General features: G+C 37.6%; 1 protein-coding gene across 1 annotated transcript in view; it reads left to right on the forward strand.

Moving 5' to 3' along the window:
- OCA2 (OCA2 melanosomal transmembrane protein) overlaps positions 1 to 23,071 on the forward strand; it is a 220,710-nt gene extending 197,639 nt beyond the window's left edge. The window contains exon 28 of the mRNA XM_068923152.1: positions 22,478 to 23,071. Within this exon, the coding sequence (XP_068779253.1) occupies positions 22,478 to 22,565 (88 nt within the window). The 3' untranslated portion in view covers positions 22,566 to 23,071. The remainder of the gene's footprint in view (positions 1 to 22,477) is intronic.
- The last annotated feature ends 1,530 nt before the right edge of the window (positions 23,072 to 24,601 follow it).

Below are 24,601 nucleotides of genomic sequence, written 5' to 3' on the forward strand. Positions count from 1 at the left end.
TGAGTTTCCAGTTTAATGGCTGTTTGCTTCCTGCATCCCTTGTTAAGTTCCTAAATAATTGCTCTGCTTTTTTCTCCCTCTAGAGGGAGAATGCCTAATGCTACTTCTGAAAAATGAGTCAGTTAAACCCCAGATATGAGACTACTTTTAAGTAACTCATTTTGGCAAATTTTATTATTAAATATGACCATTTTTGTATAACCTATTATTTTGATAAAAGCAGCTGAAATGTTTTTGTTGTCAGAACTAAATTCCTGTTGAAAATGATAAAATACTTTGAAATTGAAATATTCATGATGCTATTACATGCTAATACTTGTCATAAATCACACAACTCATAGGGGCATGATGCTTATTCAGAGGGGAATATATTCTGTTTTTAGACACATCCAGATATGTATTCCAATGGCAAAGCTGTTATGGATTTAATTAATTGCGTTACCATTTAACATTAGAATTGTCAAAAAATTCCTGGTGCAAGAACAATAAATCAAATGCTGTTTGATTATTGCCCAGGGCTTTCACTGCATAAACTGTGATTTTTCTTTACTTTTACCATTTCTGGGGTTTGTTAAAGATGATTTGGGAACAAAACAATCATTCTAGATTGTGACCACACTGAAGATTACTTTTATTAAATCCACGATGGTTAGAAATATTCCCGTATGATTTTCAAAACCAGTGAAAACAATGACTGAAACACAAACTGGAAGAATTTGAATTTAAGAGCAAATGTACCCTACATAAGCCCTATTGAAAGTCATAATCAGTGGTATATCGGAGGTTAATGTCTTCACCGTCTTCATGATCTCACTCCTATAGACTGTGAATATGACATCATTTGACTTCATTATTCAGATTCATAATGAAGCACAAATAAGTAAAGTTCCAGCTCCCATGGTTGCACACAAATATATCTACTTTTAAGTATGTGAATAATCCATTAAAATCGAAAGATATATGTAGTTTAAGGACTTTGCTGGACTGGGGCAAAAAATATAAATTAGGAAATATATGGGATTTTAAAAATGTTTTGGTCGACATAGTCTGTTATCTACATCAGTAAAACGTTTTATTTGGAAGATTTTTCACAAAAAATATCTAACTGTACCTTCAATAAAGCCGAGTGATGTGACAATGTGTTGGAGAGATACTTTGGGCCTAGGATTTTGGTCAAATGCAGGCTGGCACCAGAGAGAAGGAAATTGCCTTGAAAGTAACAGGGTATATGGCAAAAAACTCCTATAATAACAACTTTGAGAATTTTGGCCTTTGAGTATCCTACATCTTGAGGATTCTGATAACATTAGAGCCATGTAGGGTGTAGAAGTTTGTCTGTAAGGTGTACCTGTTATGTCTGCTGGCATCTGACGGTTCCTGCTTTGGCAATCAACAGGAAGTTATGGAATTTTGGATTTATGGACAACTTAGGACTGCATTAGCTGCCTGGTTTCCTGTGTGTGACCATCAAAAGTGTTGTTTACTACTGTAAGGATGAGCAATAAATGGGGTAGCTTTGCAAGAAGTCTTAGATAATAGTGGGGCACTTGGATATGGTGACAGTGAGATAGAATAATTATATGGTCTGCTTTATTTTCTAACTTCACTACCATAAAAGGTGTCTCTTTACAGAAAGGTAGTCTGCGCTTTATGCATTTTTATGGAAACTCATAGGGGAAGGAAGGCATGATTTAGCCATGGAAAAATGGGTAAAGCTGGCTTTAATACCTTCTGGTTTGATTTTATCAATCCATTTAACAATAAAAGAAATGAAATTCTGTTTCTCCACAAAATTTTTTCAGCTAACGCTAAAAAGTTCTTCAGCTTACCAAGTGCAGGTATCTGTGCAGGATGAGATAGCCAGCTCTGCAGGTTCCACTGGCTGTATTGGGTAGATCTCCACTGACTGCAGTGTGAACTTCAATAGCCATCTCCCATGTAGATGCCTATATAATAGGCACCTGAGTTTAGGTGGCTGAATCTGTAGCTGAATTCCACCCAAGGAATTTAAATCCAGGATGTGTCAGGTAACATCATTGTAATGCAGATGTTCCTGACCTTGAGCAGCAGGAGCAGTGTAATGGCAACGCAGCAGTGGGAGCACCTGAGAAGCAGCCTGCCCTGATCTCCACCCTGTTGGAACTAGTCTGCTATCAGTTCTCTGCTTGCAGGTGGAGGGATAGCTCAGCCTTGTCTACATTGCTCTATGGTCTTTGCTGTGACTGCAAAGACATATACCCTTAGCAAGCTATCCTGCTGTAAAAAAATCTTACCTTTAACGACAGCCATGGCAGAATGTGGGAAACCAGCAAGTCTGGGTTTCCTTGCTACAGGAATCATTTGATTAATTTTAGATTAGGACATAATTATCAGCTGATATAAATTCAGGGATGAGCACTGGAGCCAAGCACTGGGCAAGCCAAACTGACAGTGTGTCCACACTATGGAAGCACCTTCAGAGACAATAGAATAAATCCTGAAATTAGCAGCATACCTAGTTTTTCAGGAGCCCTCAGTGCAGGAGGTAATTGAGTTTAATATCATAAGGAAACAGTAGTTGCTGCTGTTCAGTAAGCTCAGGCTTTAAGTGTGCTGATGAATCATCAGGACTAAGACCCATGAGCTGGATTGGCTCAAGCACTGGGGAGAAGGAAAAAGGCAGAGATTCACTCTGGACTAAGGAGCTCCATTTCATCCACTCTGATGAGGTCCATGCCATGCTCTACTGCTCTTAACCTTGTTTTTGAGCTAGATGAAAAAATCAGAAGCTGAATTGTTTCGTTTTTTGTTTGTGTCACGATTGATCCTATGTCATTTTTAATAACAAAATGGTATGTGCTTGTTGAAAGTCTGTGCTGTTGGCCTAATAATGTCCTAGTTGAAGCTAATAGACATATTTCTATTGAGCTTAGGGGGAGGGCAGAATTAGGCCAGAGTAACCTCTTTTGAAAATATCAGCTCATATTTTACAGAGTTAGGCATTTATTAAGCAAATACAAGTATGGCTAATGATGGAGTTGAACCAGAGAAAAGTGTTTTCCATCGAGGTTTAATGACATTTCCAGAATCTCTTGTACATTTGTTTCACCTCTTCCTGTGAAAGAATATATTTTTTCTTAGTATAGCATTTAGACTGTGTGCTGTCACTGTAGGCACTGTTGGATTACAAACAGAATTTATATGATGGTTCAGTAATGTGGCCTAACCCAGGAGGTGACACAAGAAGTCTAATATAAGAAACTGTCTTCTGCCAGAAGAAGCTGTACCTTGCTGGTAGGTGATTATAAGGCTGCTTGTAAAACAGCAAATGTCTCTTGGGCAGCTGCCCAAAACAGCTTTGTTAATATCTGCAATCTGTCAATGTTTTTACTTTAATTTGCATCTGTTGATTACTGATACCACCTTTTTTCTTTTAGTGTTTAATTTAAATGTAATCCACAGAAAAATACATTACAAAAGAAGATGTGGGTATATAAATTCATACAACAGAAACTCACTTTCTCAGGCCATAGGAGTTATCTGTCAGTCCCCGAGCCTAGCATAAGATATTCTAACTAAATTATTCTTGATTGCCAGAATTGGGAACTGGGATAGTCAAGGCAAAATCTTTTGATATCACAGGATATTTCATTGTTCTTTTGATATCAGCTCAGTTTGTGGAGACCATTGTGTTTCTTGCGTGGTAGGAAAGAAACCTTCTTCTTTTAGAAACATGTTGTGCTTCGGATTTATGCTGTACTAGTACAAAATGGGATTACTGTGCAGGCAGTTTCATGAGAGTCACATTCATGTGCATGTTCACAACCCAGAGCAGTTTAATCCATTTGGGTTTGTTGCGCTCATTCTTGCAGTTACCACAGTGCTGAGTTCTTGTTGAGCAAGTAAAAAAAAGTGTGGCACTGTAAAAAGGCTAATCAAAAACATGGCAACTATCCAGCAAACTTTTAGTCAGAGTATAAGGCATATTGATAATGATGGATACAAAGAGTAGGATTCATCTCACCTAATTTAGGCTAATAAAATGAGGTATTTAGCCCGTGTAGTACATCATGTACAGTCAATACAAAGAGGGAATACTATTATAGATGTCATATTTGTTGCATCTAACTTTGCTTTGGCTTGGTGCTTCAGTATTAGTCACTTTATCATGTGGGAATGTTGGAGTAGAAAACACGCACACACATTGTTCCTTAAAATTATAACTTACGTAACTCAGTTATACTGCAAAAGATAATACTTTAGAAGTGATTATGGAGTTGTGGTAGCAGAAGCTGGTGAATGCCAAATAAAAGAGCAGAGCTCTTTCTCTACCCAAAGTGAGGAAGGACCTGCTATAGATAAGTATTGGCACTTATCAGATGTGAGGGACCCAGTGCTGGAACAATTCCCTTTCTGTTCTTCATTTGCTGCCATTCGTATAGGAGCTGTAGCTGTTTTCATACATTCTTCTTACCTCCTTTGTATTTTCACCACATATAGAATATTTTATATACTTTGGATACCTCTTCTTCGTTCTCTTACTATGCCCTAAAAACAGATCTGCCCGGCAGTGAAGAAGGCTTTTCTGTAGCCATAATTGGTCTTTCTTGATTTGTGGTGATAACTGTGGGGCTTCCGTTTTCATCCTGTGCTTGTATTCTTGGGGGCCCTTGTTTTGAGGCCATGTTGTGGGGACATAGCAAGAATAAGTTTTGTAGAAACAGGTTATCTCTTTTATCAGATGTACTAAGTATAATTGGACAAAATATGCAAGTTGATCTGGAGATAGGCACTTCCATCCTACTGTATGTGTATAAGTGCCTAACTGATGACTGCATAGACTGATCTCTAGCTCAGAGTACATGCCTCAGTTTTGGACATTCAACATTATGATAAGAGAAGTGATTTCTGTGTGTTGCTCCATTGAAGGATAAACATAGAGAAATGTAGTAAGATATTGATTGTGTACTGCCAGTTGTGTCAGGCCAAAACAGGGAGAGGAGGAATAATAATGATGTAACTTTGCAGGGGATTCCTACTAATGTTAGGAAGCATCATGAGAGTAAGGTACTAATATGGAATATGACAACTGTTCATGAGGGCTGACACCAGGATGCAGCTGAAACATTTCAGTGAGGATAAAGAGATAATAAATGGGGTGGAGTAGGCCTTCATAGTCTTTGAAAGTTGGAAAAGCATCTGCTTTGTGCTGAGGAACACTAGTGGAGGGATGCAAACAGGGTTTTGAAGTAGTTGAACTATTAGAGTTGGAGAATAATCCTTGTTATTTCTTGAGACCAAAGAAAAGGATGTTGAGAAACTGAGACAAGTGTTGTAGGTTAGCATTTTAGTTATGTGGACAGACAGCAAAGAACAGCTATGCAGAAATAATTGGCAAGATTTTTAGAGATAGGTTGGATATGAAGCTCTTAAGAGAGGTCTGAATCAAAACTGACTAAAAACGTGTGTGAAGGTAAGGACAACAATGATAGTGCTATGAAAAAAGGAAGTAAAGGGGAAGATTTGCAGGGAAAAGACCAAGAACTGTGCTAGCTGGCATTTAGAGTAGAGTGAGAGCTAGAGGCCTACAAAGACATGGCAGAGCAGGGTGTTAAACTTTGATTTCAACAGAGTGAGGTTGGCTTAATCTGAGGGAGCAAGATCAGTGAATTGTCAACACAAGGAACACTGCTGAATTGTAGTCTGTGGTGAAATTTCCCAGAGATGGGAGGCAGAGGAAGAGGGAGAAGGATCAAGGAGAGCACCTCTTCAGCAAGAGAAAATCCTCTGAAACTTGTTACAGACCTCAGAGGAGGGCTAGAAGGTGAAGCAGCTTCTGAACCCAAGGAGAGTACAGGTGGCAGCGTTAAAGCCAGGCACTCAGCCAGGATGATAAGGAAGGTACGTTGTTTCTCTTTTCATTTAAGAGGTCCGTGGAGACTTTGGTGACAGTGATTTTGCTGGTGAGAGAATGAATTACTTCGGTGTTACAGAGTATTTTTAAAGTTTCTACCACTGAAGAGGAAAAAAAATGTAGGTTGAGGGCCAAGATCTGAAGTTAAATATGCACCTGATTGTAGTAGTTTGCATCACAATTTAGTTGAGGGAAATCCTATTTTTGGGGCATGCTTACATATCCTAATGTGGAGGAGAGCTAAAGTGCCTGCATTAGAGTATAGAGCTGATCCCACCAGATGCTGTGAACAGTGCACAAAATTTATGCTCTTCACAAGGAGAAATAGGCAACAAGTAATGTATACCTTTCTCCTTGCCCATGAAGGGCCTATAGGGTAAACTCACTTCCTTTCTCTCCCATAAGTGCGTGTACAGGCAGATCTTTGAAGACAAGCTTTATATCTGATACCCTGAAATTCAGAAAGGCATTGGTTAAAACTCTAACCAATTCATATGTTTTTATGGACTTTAATGTTCTGTCATCCTATTAGTCAGACTTTATTAAAATAAATATCTCCGGTTACTAAGATTGATCCTATGTTTTGAATAATGTACAGAAAATTTAGTGAGTATATTTTTCTGAAGCGAAGTATATTTAGTCAGTGTATACTCTCAAGTGCTACCAATTAGCTTATCAATGTATAGAAGAATCTGAAATACTAAATACTTGCTGAAGCTTATCATTAAATAAATTACTTCACTGACACTTGTGCAAGTTGTTTATTTCCATTGTAACCAGCAGAGCAAAGTACATTTAATGCAAGCTAATGATGTAGCTGCATTTTAGAAAAAACCTGCAAATACATTTTTCATGTTTTAATGATTCCAACAAAGAAATGTAAGAACTCCTCTTATTCTTTCTATTTTGGCAGATATTTTTCTTCATGGTAAAAATAATTTGTCTTTTCAGATTTGAGGTTCCCTGTTGGAATATTAATTTGGGGGCTTTTTTGTGAGATTTCTGAACAGTATTCAGAATATATAACTATTTGGAATACAAACTGCATAAAAAGTGTTATCACTTTGAGTAGTAGTGATAAATTATTCCCTATTTCAGCCATGTTTTCATGTTCAGTAGGTATGCATCTAAGCAGTACATTGACTAAACCGCTCCTTTTATTTGGATTTTGTTAGAGACCATTTACTAAGTCATACAGCTGCTTTAAAATATTTTGGTAAATGGAATTTCACTTTTCTGTTTCTTAGTAAAGCCTGAGCTCTACACCGTGGGAGTGTCAGCAACAACACACCAGTTAAGATTGCTTTGAAAATTACAATTGAATTGGGATCATAATTTTTCTTTTTTATCGTTTAATAACTGAATTTTGGTTTGTATATTTAACTTACTAGCTCTTTAGGGATTACATGCAATTTCAAATAAAAATGTATGCTAATTCATTCTGACTTTTAACTTCACATTTCTTTCTCTTCTCTATTACCTTCCCACTCCCATAAGCTTTCTGATAATAAGCTGGAGACTAGAACTATATGATATAAGCACATGCAAAGACGGTTTCCTTTCTCTAATCATTCTTGAGTTATATCACGGTAAGCCTTTGGCACATCTGAAGATCAGTTAGCTACTTACAAGAAGTATGTTTCAAAGGAAAAAAAAAAGAATGCTTTTGAAAAGGTTTTTGTTCCTCTCTTTCCATCAAAGCCTAACTTTTCATCTTGTTTCCTGTGTGGTCGTACTACTGTGAACGTGTCTGTGTGTCTGCCACCTAATAACTTCTGAATGTGCTTATCAACTTCAAACATATTTGACAGGGGAAAGGATGGCAGAAGGGAGGGGTTGATTTCTCAAATATAATTAAAATCCAAATTTCATCAAAGTTGGTGGCAGGGAAGAGGAAAAGAAACTCTATTAGTATTCCCTCTGAGAGAAAGTGTGCATTATGATCCCACACTTTACACACTGAAAAATCCATGCGGAGAGCATCATTATAAACTATGGAAGAAAGCTTCAGTTGGAGCTTGCCACTTCCTAGACAGAAAGTCAATCAAACTTAATACACAAATCGGTAGGAAATTAAGTTTCATTATTTACCAGTGGTCACAGAGCTGCTTGTGAGAAAGGCAAGATTCATCTCACCTGACTTTTCCTACCTACAGTGTTGATGTTTGTATGCGAATCAGTCACTCCCAGCTCTCATTAGTCCATGGAGAGAAATAAGAACTTTTGGAGGGTGATTCATTTCCTAATGTAAACTTCTAAAGTAAGTCACACAAATTGTCCTGGAAGGGCCACAAGTTCACATGTAGCTCTGTACAGATGTGTCCCACAACATGTTTTCCTTTCCTGCACAGTCACAATCTGCCTTTGTAAGGAGAGTCGTAGTGAGACAGACAATAGAGAGACAGAGACCACAGAACGGTCTCTATTGGAGACAGTGCCAGAAAACAAAATAAAAATACTGGGGAACAGCAGGCAGTAAAGCATGGCTGGCACTTAGCTTCAAGCAGATACAGGGAGGAATGATCAACATGGAAGGACCGTGCTATAGGGCCAAGAGCTTCTATATGAAGAGACTGATGCCAGTGCAATGTGGGTAAGATGATTTGCCCAGAGTGTGTTTTGTTCATTTGCTTATAATTAATTAGACTTAAAAGATAAATTGATCATTTGTGCCTTTGGATTTTAAACAAATGGGTAGCTGGCCTACCACTCCACTACTACCACTCTAGTAGGTGATCGTACCACACCTGAAATGAGAGCACGATATTGTGAGATCAAGTCTGACTCATGATTTTAAGATCAGACAGAGAACCCTCTTTCTTACTTTTGTTTGGATGGCATTCCCTAACTGGAGAAGCGAATCTCGAAATCCTCACAGTGGTTCCTGGCTGTTGCCACCACTGAACCTTTCGATCGACAGGGAAGTATGAGTCCACCACTGTCTTCAGTATAGGGCAGAAAGTATGTTCCATTATGCCCAGGAATAGCGTTTGAGTTGGTAAGCAGCACAGTGGAAAATAGTTTTGCTCTAACAAACTGCCTGTGTATCTTTTAGCCTGAAGCTGGGGATAAGAGAGTTGATGGGAGAGGGGAGGAAGGTGAGTTTCGGAAGGTAACAAGCTGAGCCAGGTAGAGATGATTGTAAGAAAAGAAGAATCAGTAAAATTCTTGTTCATTTCTGTGCTTTTTGACTTTGAGAGACAAAAAGACAAAGTTTTATTTAGTTTCTGATTTCATTCCACCTGAGAGTTGATACAAAATTCAGATATAGTCGTTTGTTTTGAGAAAGACGTATTTAACTCTCATATATGTAATTTCATATGTGTTGATTTCACTAGTTTCTGTTATCCAACAAATCACTACTTTTTTACAGCTTCACATAGTTTCTACATGAAGTGCCAAGTTTCCAGTTAATTACAACATGCTCAGTTAGATTAGGCGGTCAGCGTAGCTGCTGAACAAAAGCCTTCTCATTCAAAGATTACCAGATTGAGGAAATGATTTTCTAATTAAATAATGTACTTTGGCAGTTGCCAGAACTATCCTTGAAAGTGCTGGATTGGCTTTATTTGCTTGGAGAAATGTTATATCTCAAAACATAGTTTTGAAAAACAATTTGCATGAGATCAAACACAGAGGTAATTTAAATGACAGGAGAAGACATGTAATCTGGGAAACCAAGAGAACACTGGCAGTATGAAGCTTTTATGTATTTGCCTTATGAACCCTGACTAATAAGCCTTGTTGAGAGAGGATTTATCAGTTCTCCTGAGGTTGAGCTTGCTTTTTCCCATGCTTCATGTCTGCTTGCTAAAATATTTTATAGACATGCAGAATTACATAGGAGTTGACCACAGTTTTACATGGCATTTCACTTTCTCAAATAATTTAATATTTTTAATAGAACTAGGGAGGTTAGTTTTCCTCTATCACCAAATAACATGTCAAACAAACACTATGCTGGTGCCTCACAATATGATCCGAAGAAAGCAGGCATTCATTTTTATAGGTATTTTCTTAGTAAATGCACTTGAAATGAGAACTGCTTGAAGAAAGTAGTTCTTTTCAGAAAATTGTAAATAGATTTTTAATTTCTTGTGTAAATGAGGAATTATTTTTCACATAACAGGTGTGGTAGTGTTTACTGGTGTGGTAGTATTTATTGTGTTCTTTGCTTATTTATTTCTTAAACTTAGCAGTGATTTTTTTATCTGTTTTTAAAATCAATGTCTTGCTAATTATGCTTGCACTCAGTATATTGTGAGTATTGTACTAATTTAAACAGCATTAAAACTGTAAATAATAACTTCCTGGTCAACACTTGCAGTTGTTCAGCTTTGGTGAGGGTATGTAAATAGGGACACCGGAGCTTTAAGCTGTAGCAGTTCAATGTGCTAAAGTGCTAACAGTGACTAAGAGCTGCTTTGGGGGAAAATATAAAACCTATTCCTGAAAAGTAAGTCAGAATTTCCAACTTCTTCATGATTTTTTTTTGTTAGAGATCCATTTCTTTCTGCTTGCCTCCATTTCTTGCCTTGAAGAATCTAGTAAACAAAAGTCCTAGGAAAGTTGGAAAAGGAGGGTTTTTTTTTTTTTGAAATTTCATAGGAACACGTAACATATAGCTATTAAATAATTTTTAAAATGTTTCTTTTTTTCCTGGGTTTGTTCATTATTAAGCCTTTTCGTTACTGCTTACTGATAGCGAAGGCTGAACAAAAAAATTTAAAGATTTAAAACTAAGTGACGTTTATACAGGATGTTTATACTCTTCCTGATATTATGCACGTTACATAAAGATCAGAAATACCAAAGGCAAAGGAAAAAAGAATCCCTAAATTTTTCCAGCCAGTCAAGAAATATTCATATGCCAGCTCTAGCACATTAATGGTACTAGCGCCAAGCTTTTGTTTAAGACTTTGTTCCACTTTGCTGCTGCTGAAATGCATCAGCATTGCATCACCGTACCTTCTGCTTCAAAAACAGGAAATTCAAAAGTCTGTTGACCTTAGCTGAAGAGGCCAAATTCAGAGAATAAACTAAAATCAAAAAATGTTGTAAACATATCCGAGATGGTGATCCTGATCTTTTTAGAAAGATAACAATGTGATTCTGTGGTGGGATTTAGGAATGGTTCAGAATCACGTGATGACACTTAACCAACCATTTGATAGTCCCAGCTGCTCAAAAGTAAGTGAAACAACTAAAACAATAAAGGAGGAAGACAGGGCAGCCTTGATATAAATGGCTGGCCCAAACCATCTGCTCTCCGGCATAACTTGCTTGATGGGGAACTCCTCTGTATCATGTTAAGTATTAAGGTTAGGCCCACGAAGCAGTTCCCAGGTGGATGGCTAACGCGTACCTACATTCCTGGAGCAGCAATCCAGCTCTTCTGCTGCAGAGTTGGAGATGGGAGGAGGGACGCAGAAGTTAGAGAAGCAACAGAGCATATTTTTCACCCACTTTTTGAAATGTAAAGATAGGTATAATGCCTTTATAATACTTAAAAGTCTAGTGATTTTTATTCATTTCGATCTCTCTGTAATCCTTATTTCCATTGTAGACCTGAATAACATCGACAATGAGATGCGTTAGATAGAGGATCATCACATCACATTGGAACTAATGTGGTCTTTCTCAAAAAGTCCTGAAAATTTAAGGCACAAAATTTTAGGAGTAGAGAACTGGGTTTTCTCATGTTCTGACCTTTCAAACTGAGGTACCTTAAAAGTTGCCTGCCATCTGTAATAATTAGTCTTCTGATTGACTTGCAAGTCTGTGAACTGGTCATGTAGTTAACCCAAGTTAAAACATCCTACTAATGGTACCTTTTTACCCCCTCCATACTCTGCACTTGCTATCTTGCCCCCTTGTTAGGTCTTCTCTTTCAGGTTGTAAGCAGTTAATGGCCGTTGGTATGTATTTGGAACAGAGTCTGTGGGGATATATATTCATCTAATATATGTTTGTCTAATGTAAAATAATGTAATTGAAAAATAATGTAATCGGAAACATTTTTATAGGCACATTTTGTGTTATGAGAAATTTATATAGCAGAAAGGTTTGAGGTAAGGTATTTTAGCACAGATTTCAGTAAACCTTATATTTGATGTGTCAGAAGCATATAACAATCAAAAGAAAAATGAGCTTCCAATATATTAAATGTTTTAAAAAATATAGAAACAGTAACTTTAAACATTGCAAAACCCATTTCAGCAATCTTAATGATTCATTTTTGCACTGTAAATCTCACTAGTTTTACATTAACGCATTTCATTAGTTGAATATTTTTATCAGAATCATTAAAACAATTAATGAGAACAATTCATACCAGAAGTACTGAGATTTTGTACTGATACTATAATGAGTATATGAGACTCATGTTTCTCAAAGTACTATTGTGGAAGTCATACTTCATGGATTTTCTCATCTAGTCTTCCATGATGATGTAAATCTTCTTACCCTCAGAATCACAACAATACCTCATTACACAGATTCATGGGAGAGGAATAAATATGACTTTCCCAAGGAGCTGAATCAGTTTCATATATTTGCACTTCCTAAATTTTAGAAGGAGGTGAAGCTTTTACTACAAAACCAAAAGAAACAAATTGAGGACTAAACATGCTTTGGAGTCTCCTTGGAGGATGTGGAGTGCAAATACATTGCTGATACATGATGATACATCGGAGGGTGACATGAAATTGTGATAAAGTCAAAATATCACAAGCAGCTCATCTTGAACCTTTACGCCACTCTTTACCATGGCACGTCCTAGTTTCTTTCCTCCACAGTCCGTAAGGGAACCAGTCTGTCTATACAGAACATGTTTCCATAATATTTAGTGAATGGAAGGCCTATTCTGGCCTTCAGCAATCTTCATATTAAATCACTAAGCATTGGACTTTTAGGGACTATTTGGAGACTTAACTCGTCCTGGAAATTTTTCTCTTTAATTTTTTTCATTAATGGACTAGAAACTCATGTGGATTGAAACTTTTCAACTAAATTTACTGGTAGAATTTGCTAGAAAGTGTGCAAATGTAAGTTCACAGAGTTTAGCTCAGCTCTGGTAAATGTAACTGCTAATATTTTCTCTAGCTGCACACTGGCAGGCAGTAACAATAAATGCTGTCTTTGCAATTAGTTGGTCTCTCTTTGGAGCACAAACAGTAGAAACAAAACGAGGTATGTTACATTACAAAAATGAGAATAATCATCTGACTAAAGATGGAGCTAAAACTCAGTCTTTGACATATTCCTTTTTGCCAAATAGCATATAAGATCACTCAGTTTCAAATGGTCATAGTAATAACACTGTCTGGCAAAGAATGGAGTTATTGCTTTGATTATAAACTTCCATAGTTTTGACAGCTCGTTTTGGAGCTTTAATACTGTGTACTGTATGTTTCCTGGGAGTATATGTTGATGGAAAAGGGGGAAAACATACTTTTTTAAATGGACTGTACAGACTGAATTGCTGAAAAGGAGTAGATAAAAAGCAATTTAGGTTTAAAGAGGATATGTAGATTTCAGCAGTATTAAACCTGAGCAAAAGCTGCTTACGTTCAAAGCTGTAGTAAAATTGCTTGACGGACCTTTGTATCTCTAAAGAGACCGTATGTATGATAGAAAATGTAACAACCAATGCAATAATGGCATACAGTTTTGGTTTTAGTCCGTTGCGGGTTTCTTCTGTTTTCTATTGTGGCTGAGAAACAAAAAAAAGCAAAACAGAGGTGAATTAAATCTAAATTATGTTTGAAGGGAAAAATCTGAACAAAAAAGAGTAAAGGTATTTTCAAATTACTTCAGACTGGAATCTGGAAAGCAACTAGTGTAACCCTAAGCTCTTTTCTTAAGAAGTTAATGATTGTAGTGTTTCTCTTATTGTATTGAAGCCATTTATTTTTTCAGGATATCAATTGTTTCTCAATACTGTAATATAATACTGGTATTCTAGGTCAAATATAAATATTGTCCAATTTAGTAGCACACAAGAGCGTTTGCCTATTTTTGAAAATAGTGAGTTTTTTTAATTCAGGAGATCTAGCAATACTGAAAATTGGATTGCTCCCATTATCTGTTTAAAGCTGTAATGGTATAGAAAGTCTGAATGTAGAGTTCCTCACGGGCATAAGAACTAATAGTCATAATCTTGACTTTGCAAAGGCTGCTTTTTCTTTATCTAAGTATATGTTTGGTCCCATCAGTACCTCTAGATGCCAGATTGCTTTACTAACGTGTACGAGATTACTTTCTTCTGGAAACTAAGGAAACATGAGCCCTCTTAGTGCAAAACTGGGAAGAGAGGGTCTCTGATCCCTAGACTATCATGGAACAGATGGTTTCAGCTGCGTAAATTGGGTGTGTTAGGTTGTCATTGCCTCTTGATATTTTCTCTCATATAATTGATAGTTACACTGATCTCAGGAAAGTGTGAGAGCAGGCTCAGCTGGCTGTCCTCAGCTCTAGAGCATCCTCTGCTCTGTGTTTTCACCTTGGCTGAGTGTTGTTCCCTGGTGCAAGCCTTTGTGGGAAAAGGATGAGCTTGGAATTTTAAACATGTTTGCTTGGTTCTAGGTTTTGGTAGTGAGGTAGACAGTAAGCTGTGGGAAGTAGGGGCACCCTTGTGAGTTGCTTTGGATAATTGGATCATTCACGTCTGGAATAACCATGTTTTCACTTGAAGCAGTGACTCACCTGTTGGTGGCCCTGTTAGATGTTTCATGCCATAGGGTGTGCGGATGCAGAAAAGTCAAAACTCCTCTTGATGCAGCAAAGATGGGCACACAGGGTAATCCGTAACAGGTAATCATGACATTGGCTTTCCTGCCTTTGGATATTTTCCTAGAGAGATTCTGCAGATGAAATACATGATGTCACTTGATTTGTCTGTTTGACTCCTTGTCCACTAAAACACTTAATCGTGTATGCTAAATTAGGGATGGGATTATTCCCTTGCTTACACAAGTGATTTAAACTTAACAGATTTTTCAGATGTTGTCTTGTGAATGTCTCTCTATAAATCATCCTACTAAGGCCTATCTATAGAGCAAAGTAATTTGAACTTGTGTTCCCTGTGAACTTAGTAAAACTCATTCTTACATACAGAAGAGTCTGAATCTAGTTTCCTTTACATGCCATTACACCAATGAGCTTGTCCAAAGTCACTCTTTTTCTCAGTTAAAAGTGGTGTATTTATTTTGGCCATGGGACCCTTGAGGCTAAATGTAGAAGGTTATCTTTTTTTTTTCCATTGTCACCTAGAGATAAGGTTTGGGTTGAAGGATAAGGATAGGGTTGAACCTCTCATGCACATTTTCAAATTACTCATTCTGATTTGTTAATTTAAAGGGATATTAGAGTTCAGATGCACAAGAAAAGTGAAAAAATAGATTCCACAAATTTATCAATGATGTGTTCCTCTTCCCCATTAAAATGTCATTATCAGTTCTATCTGTGTTTTTAATATAGTTTCTGTGTTTCAGTTTCTATTCTTTCCTGTGAGTCTGCAGGATTTCAGGATTGCCTACTGAAATTGCATATTTATTTCTAACAGAAAGGTTAGTTGCTGTAGTGCTGCTTTCAAATAATCAGTTACAGCATTTTTTGATTGGGATTGGTGTATTTTCCTATTTTTTTTAAGGCGTACCATACAGGTGCCTCCTCTCAGATTGCTGGCTTGTCACAGAAGGATAGGTTATGGATAGCTATCAGTCACCTGTTCTGACAGTCTTATATTTTTGTACCACAGGGACCTAAGAGCAAGACAGATACTGCAACAAATATTTCTGTGAACAGTCAATTTGCAAGGTGGAACTGGCAGATCAACTGTTCTCTTACAATGAAAGTTTATGCTTTTTTCTTCAGCTAATGAGAATTTTGGATAGCCAAAGAAAGGCTCATTACTGGTTCTGCACACAAAAGTGTTGAGATTACAGTGAAGTACTTTTACGAGGACGTTCTTGAATGTAAGAGGCAAAACTTAATTTTCCTGATCTGAGGTTCACTACTGGCAGTGACTCTATGGGAAATCTTGGCATAGACTCAAAACAGATAGAGTATCAGGAGAAATTATTATAATTTTAACAATCAGAAGAAAATAGGATTATAGGTTTTGTTCAGTGATTTAAATTACACAGTAACTACTATGTATGGTAACTAGTAGGTAACCGCACTATAATTTTTATGTAATTCCAGGCTGTGTGAAATTCACAGCGATTTAATGTTGCATTAATGATCACTGGCAGTTTTAGCCACCTGTTTTCTGAGCTATACCAGGTGCCTGGATTTGAAAGGGGTCATAGGCATGTGATAAACGTTTTTAGCTGTTTTCTTTAAAAGTTAGTAAAGCCGATACTTTCAGGTGAACCGGATCAGTTTATCAAAGATTTGGAATGATGAAAAATTTGACACAACCGAAATGACAGGAGATGAATAAGGCAGACTGTACTGAAAGAAAAGGAGACAAGAACTTGGATGACAGGAGAGTGACTACAGATGTAATAGGAACGGAAAAAAATTAACTGAGAGGAGAATTCCTAGTGGCTTTGAGAGTAAGTCAGACAATAAATTAAAAATCTCTCCTTTCAATTTCCACAAGCAAAGAATTAATCAATTTAGCTACTAGAAATGGATTTTTTTTTTTTTTTTGCTGCAGGAAATTCTGAGCAATTATTTATTTCTACAATTAGGATGAAAAGTCAAAAGACTTTTCAGAGAATTTCTCCATAGGAGAATTTAGCAGCAAACAATCACAATGGATATGAGCTATATATCTAAGAATGTATCGAAATTAATTGAATTATAGATTGTTTTTGATAGAGCCGAAAAATATGAAGAATTTCAGAAATGACAATATTCACAAACAGATCTTAAATTTATAAAGTTAATTTTCTCCTCTCCCCTTTGTACCTAAAAAAGAATTTCACTGTCTTATGCGATCCTAGCTGAGGTACAGAAGAAGAATTTGCTTATTGAGCTGTATAGCATTATCCTGTGACTTACATAGACCCATATACGTTTTGTTAAATAGTTGATTTCTGTTTTTCATCAAACTGCAGTTGTCCTATCTTCCATTAAAAAAACACCATTCTAAAGTTTAGTTCATGAGGGTTATGACTGATCCTTTTCATTAAGAGCCATGAATATTATGTTTATACTTCATTGTTGACAAGAAATATAAGTTACTTTATAACTCAAATTATGAAACTTCATTAAAAAGTGTAACGTCCCTTTCATTCAGAAATAATCTCTTTCTAAGTATTTCTAAGTGTATCCACACATGGGTCTCATTTTTGAGGCTGCTTTCACAGATATTGTGATGTGTTTTTAAAAATGAGCTTGTGATTATTATCAAACTTCCAGAGCAAAACACTGCATATAATCAGAGTCTGCCCAGGAAAGAGATGAATTATCCCTCATGCCTCCTTTGCTAAATATTGTTTAAGATGATAGGCTGTTCTTCAGGTGTGCAAATGATGCTTTCTCATTGTGTTGAATAATAGCAGAACAAGTAGGTGAATGAGAAGGTTATACCATATGAACTACAGAACTTGCAGTACTAAACTGGTATGTAAGGAGAACAGCAAAACGTTAAGCCTGATGCAAACCCAACCGGTATAATTTAACTTGTGATGGAACGTAAGTGAGAGTAGAAGGTAGCTTTAACTCTTCCCAATGGCTAGCACAATGGGTTTGATCGTGGGAGATTACTGCTGTCTCTTTCCCATTTGGGAACCACTGACGATCCCTGTTTCTTTGGACGCATGGTTCTTCCACGGATCACCCCCAACCCCCCAAAGATGCACAGGCTGTCTTAGTTACATACTGAGAAATGTCAGAAAGGCAGTGACTGTTGTGCCTATATGCATGACTTTTACAGGTGAGAACATTTCATATGTCGTATCCCACATCAGGCAGAATGGGGCGCTGCAGTTGAGTTTTGTATGTCCCTAGGTCCTACTGTCTCTCAAAGCATCACAGAATTGAGCTGGAAAGAACTGTAAGAGATCATTTAGTCCAGGAAAATGAAATACAGCCCCCAAAGACTTCACTATTATTATTCAGCAAATAATATTGGATAAACTTATACATAAGAAAACCATGATATTCGTGTCCATATTATGAGCAGTAAAAATAGGATTTATCCCCAGAATAATCATATACAAATTTCCTTCTTTCCTAAATAATATAGGATAAGAAATCTTATACTGAGACAGAATCAAGAATAAATAGGTCATTATCAAAAAAAACCCCTTCACTTCCCTTGCTGTTTTTGTGCCCATGTTTGACTTCCCCTAATACATATTTCATATTTACTTTTACAGAGTTTCATCTCATTCATTTCAAATTCTCATTTTACTCTGTTAAGAACATGCTGAATTTTGTTCTCCACAGTCTGCTGACTCTCCTGCACTGAGGTGATTTGCAAGCTTTTCCCTAGTGCATCGCTGAATTTATTAATAAGTAAAACTTCGTTCAAGAAAAATCCCTGCAGCTCTCACTTGAAATGTCCTCACTATCTCACGCTGAACTTTTATCTGCTGGTTGTTATATTTAAGATGTGTGATTTCATAGACTGCAGTTTTAGGTGTGGACTTCTAGTAAAAAGAGAAAGGAGGGAGGAATGGGGTGAATGCTAGCTAGACCCTTTCATCCATCCATTCCTTGTGTCTGACTTCTGTTTCCTCTCTGCAGCAGTAAAAACTCAAGTGCAGTCTCCCTGAGCTGGACGTGGAGAGTCAGGATGAACCTTTTGTGCCGTGCAGGGCATATATATCTCCCTGTCTGCAGTGTGGGAGAGGGAAGAGAAGACTAGCCCAATATAGGATACATCTGCCCTCTTCCCTTAGTTTGTTTAGGAAAATGTCATGTCAGATGTGCTGCTGTTACAAGGTTGTGAAAAAATGTACTTTTAAACCCAGGATGCAAATTACCGTTTCTCAATAATTTGAAGTTATAGAGCAAGAAAAGTTTTTATGACTTCTAAGCTCTGCTGATCCTTTTTTCTGGGAAGGAGCAACTGAACGGCATGTTGCCTTTTTTAACTTCGAGGAGCATGCTGAAAATGAGAGTGGGTGGAAATAATTTTTATGTTATTTAAAATGTGTTCTTAGATTTGATATAACTAAAGAAAATGTAGGCACCTAAACATGACATTGCAAGTCGCCTGGGACAGGAGTTGTATCTTCCTTTTGGGGAGTGCAAAAGGTAGTGTTTGGGCACTGAACCAATTCAGGTAACTGATTAACTGTACGGTAACTAATATTCACTGACTTAACATTATCTCTTCCCTCTCTCTGGTACGCATATTCAGCAGTGAATTTGATCCAATTATATTAGTGCTCAGATCAGTGGGCCTGAAATTCAGTTCTCAAGTGGAGGGGTAATCATCCATGCAGTGAGACTAAAGGCTTCATAGTTGGGCCCTATGCAAACATCCAAGAAAAATAAATGAAATGAGGTACCTACCCAGGATGGCTGTGCATGGTCTCAGCTACACATTTGACTCGCACTGTGATAGTGAGTGTATTATTACAATTCCTACATGATTGTACGTTGTCCTGTATAATTCATCCATTTCTTGCACAGACCTCCTTCAAGCGGGAATGAGTTTTTCTCTTTGAACAGTTGAGTAGCCATTGAAGCTTTTCTGATTCTTCCCTCCTCTTGCCATTCTGCACAAAGGCATTATATTGCCATTCACTGCTGAGCTGCTGTGCATTCTCCAGGGAGATTTGTTAGGTTGTATGGGTGCAGATTAATATCTGTGGTATCCCTACTCCTCCCAGTACCGGTGTACTGTTTGCTAACTGTGAGGTCAATAACATTTTGTTTTCTATCAAATAACAGCCTGTTTTCTTATGAGAGTCGTAGCAATCTCCGGTTCACCAGCCTGTCATGTGGATACAGCTGCAGAGAACATTCATTAGATATATTGCAGTCTGTAGGAGGATTTTTTAATTTTTTATTTTTATTCTTACAACCATTACTATTTCCACTTTTTTGCTCTTTCTGGGTACTTGTATATAAGTGAGATTAGGGAGGGTCAAAGATCAGATATGCTAAGAAGAGGTAGGAAAGGGTCACTATGGTCTCAGAAGCAGTTGGCTAACCATCAAATTAAATTTCTTTTGTCTTTTTTCTAAAATAATTCCAAGGGAAGCTTTAACTCTCCTGTTTTGCAACATTATCAGCTTGATCATAATTTAGTGACTGGATAATGATTCAGCTCTTTAGAGTAACGAGCTGTTCAAAAGCAAGGATCTGACCAGTCGATGTGGAAAAGGAATAATCCCTATCTGCAGTATATTTATATATGTTCATCTGTACAAAAAAGGAAAATAAATAAACACTTGTAAATGCATTTCAGATATCTCAGGAAATATTTGAAAGCTGTGATAATCTTATGATCCTTTCTAACAATTCTCCATGTTTTTCACCTCCTGAGCAAACCCAGCCCTTCCCTCTCCTCCTCGCCCTTTCTCTTTTCCCAATTCCGAATAGAAGCTTAACAATAAATGTATTTGAAGCCGGAATACTGATAGTATTGGTAATGCCTGTTACCAAAACACAGGAAGAGGCTGGCAAACCAGGCGCTAAATCCCAGGGAGATGAGGAAGAAAGCCTCTGGAGCCAGACAGTGGAACTGTCCTTCTGGGGCAGAACTCCAAGTCCAATATTCTGTCATAGACAGAAAGCAATACCAGCTTCTTCAGGGGGATGCCAAGGAGAGAGAAATGAGAAATGTCAGCCCTGCCAGTCTTGTCCTTTGTATACTTTCAGCCTTGCAAGGGTCCCCTTTTGTTGCTGGCTTGCCTCTCTATCTACTAGTATGTAAGATGGTCTCACTTGGATAGTGCATCAAGAATAGCCAGGAAGCAGGCATCATGGACAGGCTTATTTTTCACTAAATAATTCCAACTTTTTCTTTAGAGTGTTTGGATTTTATTGCTTTCCTAATTATTCTGTAAGCTTTATGGATCAGGGCTGTTTCTTTCTGTGTGTTTGCAGTGACCCCTGTTCCTGGTGAAATCCCCCTGTCAGTGATTTGAAACCTTGGCTATTAAGGTGAAAGCACCTCTATTCTGCTGGTCACATCTATGCCTACATCAATTAGCTTCTCAGGAAAATAGTGCTGAAAGAACTATACATAACTCATGAGGATGCCAAGGTTTAGAGTGAAATTGCAGCTGCAGGTAAAAAGAGGGAGAGTGGACAGACTGCAGCCAACCAATTAGAAGTTTAATTTTCACTTTATATATGTGGTTTCACATGCTGAAGAAGTGGGGTTGGGGGGCAGACTTAATGACCCAAGAGTTCCCTTCTCGCTGCAGCTTCCTACAGAAAGCAGCTATTCATCCACACAAGCTCAGAAAATGGTTTCCTCCTCATCAACTATATGGACATTTCTTCATTAGTGCTCTGATTATGGCCGAGGGGAATGGGCTCCTGGAACCTCCTCAAGGCCTCCTAACAAGCAAGGCTGAGGCACGATTAATATACCCACATGTAATAAGCAGAACTTACTTCAAGGTAGAGAATAAATGGAATGCTGTACTTCAGAGAACATTGCCGTGTTTTGATAAGGCATATTGAAAGTCTTGGCTGACCTTGACAAAAGAAATTACGTGCAGAGGGTCATTTGTGCCATGATCATTTCTCACCTCAATTCTCCTTGTGATTTTAGTAATGTGAAACAAATGAATATGATCACAGCAGTGGTTCTTCACAGTCCCTGAGTACTACACAATAACATTTTGACAGTTTCACAAAACTCACCACCTTCTTTTCTCAAGTATGGAAGACTTGAGAATCTAGCGAAGTAGAACTCAGCTGACCCTGCAACATCCTTTCCAGTTGTCTGTCTCTGCTTGTTAGTTTAAAGAAAGCTATAAAATCTGGGTGTTGTTTAAAAGAGTTTATTTATGGTGAAAAACAAGTAACCGTTTTGATAGGATGGCAAGGTTTTAGCACTTCTAGAGCTGCCTGGAGGTTATTTCCAATAGTCCAGGAAGTTATGTTAGCTTTTAAGACTTTTCCATCAGTATTCAAGTCTATTAAACCTGTGAGCAGTATGGAAGATGAATACTAGTGATACATGACTACAGATCAACAGGGAAACGATTTAAGGGGTTCCAGCCGTAAATTAAGTTATAAAGCATCATATGATGGACACACTTAATTTGAAGTGATACATGCTGGATGATCTATTCTAATGTTGCATAACTTTTAAGAATTGCTATTTTACCTGTACAATTGCATATTGCCTCAGGGGGAAAAAAAAAGGACCTGCTAGATTGAGCATAAATTGGAAGAGATGCATTGAAATCAAGAAATTATTCTAATATTGACCATCCATCTTTTAAATAGGCTGGAAGTAGAAATGTAAACTTGAATACTAGCATCCTAGTCATTATCATAATCTCAGAGTACATCAAGTTTTTTGGCACTGCTGTAAGCGGATCTGGGGCTAGGAACATGTAGGATAACTGTTAAACTTCCTTCTCATAACTTGCTTAGAGAACAAAGTACTGCCTCCTTACTGATCTTTTCTTTATTTCATTGTTGTTTCAGGTTGGGTTTCCCCATGATGATTGTGTCCTGTACCGTCGGGATGTGCTATCTCCTTGTTGCTCATGTTGTAGTAGGTTGGAACTCTTAGTAATTTAAACTTTTAAGGCCCAAAGAAACTTTCCATTTCATTTAGTGTATATCTCAGAACTCTTAAGAAGATGCATAGGAGGAAAAAGGTGCAAAACCCCGAACATATAGTATCAATCAAAAAGATTGCTAGTGTCCGTTTTGGTCAATCTTAACCTTGTGTTCTGTGAATAACCTGCAGAACTAGATAATGAAAATTAAAAGGACCATATATTTAATTATGAATAACACTATCGAGCAGATGAAAACGCACCATCACAAGGGAATATGTTGTGCCCGAAAGTTTGTACTGCCACAATTTGAGTATAGTCACAGATGAAAAACTCATTCACAATAGCAGATGTTCAGTAATTTCTTCCACGGCTTCATTTGTCTTTGTCATGTATTTAGCTATTTGTATTAAAGTAACTAATATTCACGTTGTAATAATAGACAGTTAAGCAGACAGTCTGTACACTATGAAGGATGTATCATTATCTATGTTTAAAAATAAACACATCTCCTGAGAATGTACTCTGGAAGAAATTATTATTTTGGAACTGGGATTGCATTCTATGGAGGTTTTGTTTTTCCTTTTGAAGCTTCTAATCAGTGTTAAGCTGCTTTTTTTTTTCCTAATATAAACTAACGCCCCTTTCCCTACGAAATCCTGGACATAAAATTTGAGAAAGCACTGGACATTTTTCATTTAATTATTAATTCAGTTTTGTGATGGAATACTGTAAATCTTTTAATAGGTTAATACGCTATATGGAAGAGTGAAATCATACTTTGGCTTTGATTTTGTTCTCACTGATAATAATCTGTTAAACCATACATATTGTTTTGTATAATTAGATGCCACAACAGGTCAGGCTTCTCATTATGAATATTAAGGCCTGTGAGGGAGTCAGGATTTCAATCCTCATCTTCAAATAAATAAATGTGTTTGTGGGATAGGCTTAAATTGTAGTGGGTCTGTCTGATCTTGAGTGACAGAAACGCAACGTCAAAGGAGGGTACCCAGGTGAACAGGACTGAAATACTGTGAGTGGCAGAGAGGAGCAAACGCTGCTTCTCACCTGCACTTGCGCCTTGAGGTCACCCGGTGAGTGAGTGGAAAACAGTTGTCTCTCTCACAGAGAGCATAAGGTTAATTGTACGTCCCATTTTAGTCACCCACGATTGTATCCTTTATATATATATATATATATTTTTTTTTTTTTTTAAAGGCTGAAATCGAATGTTAATTGAAACGAGTCACAGTGCTCACTCGAAGCAGCGCTGGCTTTACCCACCGAGGGAGGCCGTTGCACCCTACCTGAGGTGGTGGAAGCCGGGTGGGGCGGCAACGGCCGTTGGTCGGGTGGGGCTGGGTGGGGGGAGGGGAGCCCCCAGGGAGGGCAGGACGGGGAGGAGCTCCACCGACCACTTCCACTGCCTCTGAAATTCAAACAAACAAACACACTCTAAATCACAACGAAACAAAACACCAGGGCCCGAAGCTCAGTCCCTCGGACAAATTTTGTCTGGAGTTGAATTTGGCCTGTCTCCCTCTCTCAGCGCGCAGGCTTTTTCTTCGTAAGAGCAGTTCACGCTGCCGTAACGGGAACTTTCTCACAATTAAAGACACATTTTTATGCTAATCAGTTTAACATTGATCCCTGGTTAAAAAAAATCACAATTTTTTTATAGCCTTCAACATTTCTTGTATCTAAGCAATCCTGGCATGGCCACTGGTTGTACAAGGACTGCTGTATTAAGCCCTGGCGAGTGCAGAATGACGGCACCTCAGAAAGACGTTTGTTCTTAACTGTTGTTTGGAGTTTTTTTGCTTTTTTTCACTCACCAAATTTAAGGCTGCATTTCTTTTTCTGTTCCATTAAAACACTGTCAGCACATAGGAGTATGAGGAGTAGGAGCAGGTGCATAGCTACATAGCAGTACATAGGAGTAGGAGATTCTGGGACCTCAACATAATTTACAAAATCTTTTTTTATTAATTTTTAAGGGATTAAAAAAATAAACAAAACCTAATCTTGCTTCTTGGATCCTGAA

Source organism: Struthio camelus, chromosome 1 (genome assembly GCF_040807025.1).
Source record: "Struthio camelus isolate bStrCam1 chromosome 1, bStrCam1.hap1, whole genome shotgun sequence".
NCBI lineage: Eukaryota > Metazoa > Chordata > Aves > Struthioniformes > Struthionidae > Struthio > Struthio camelus.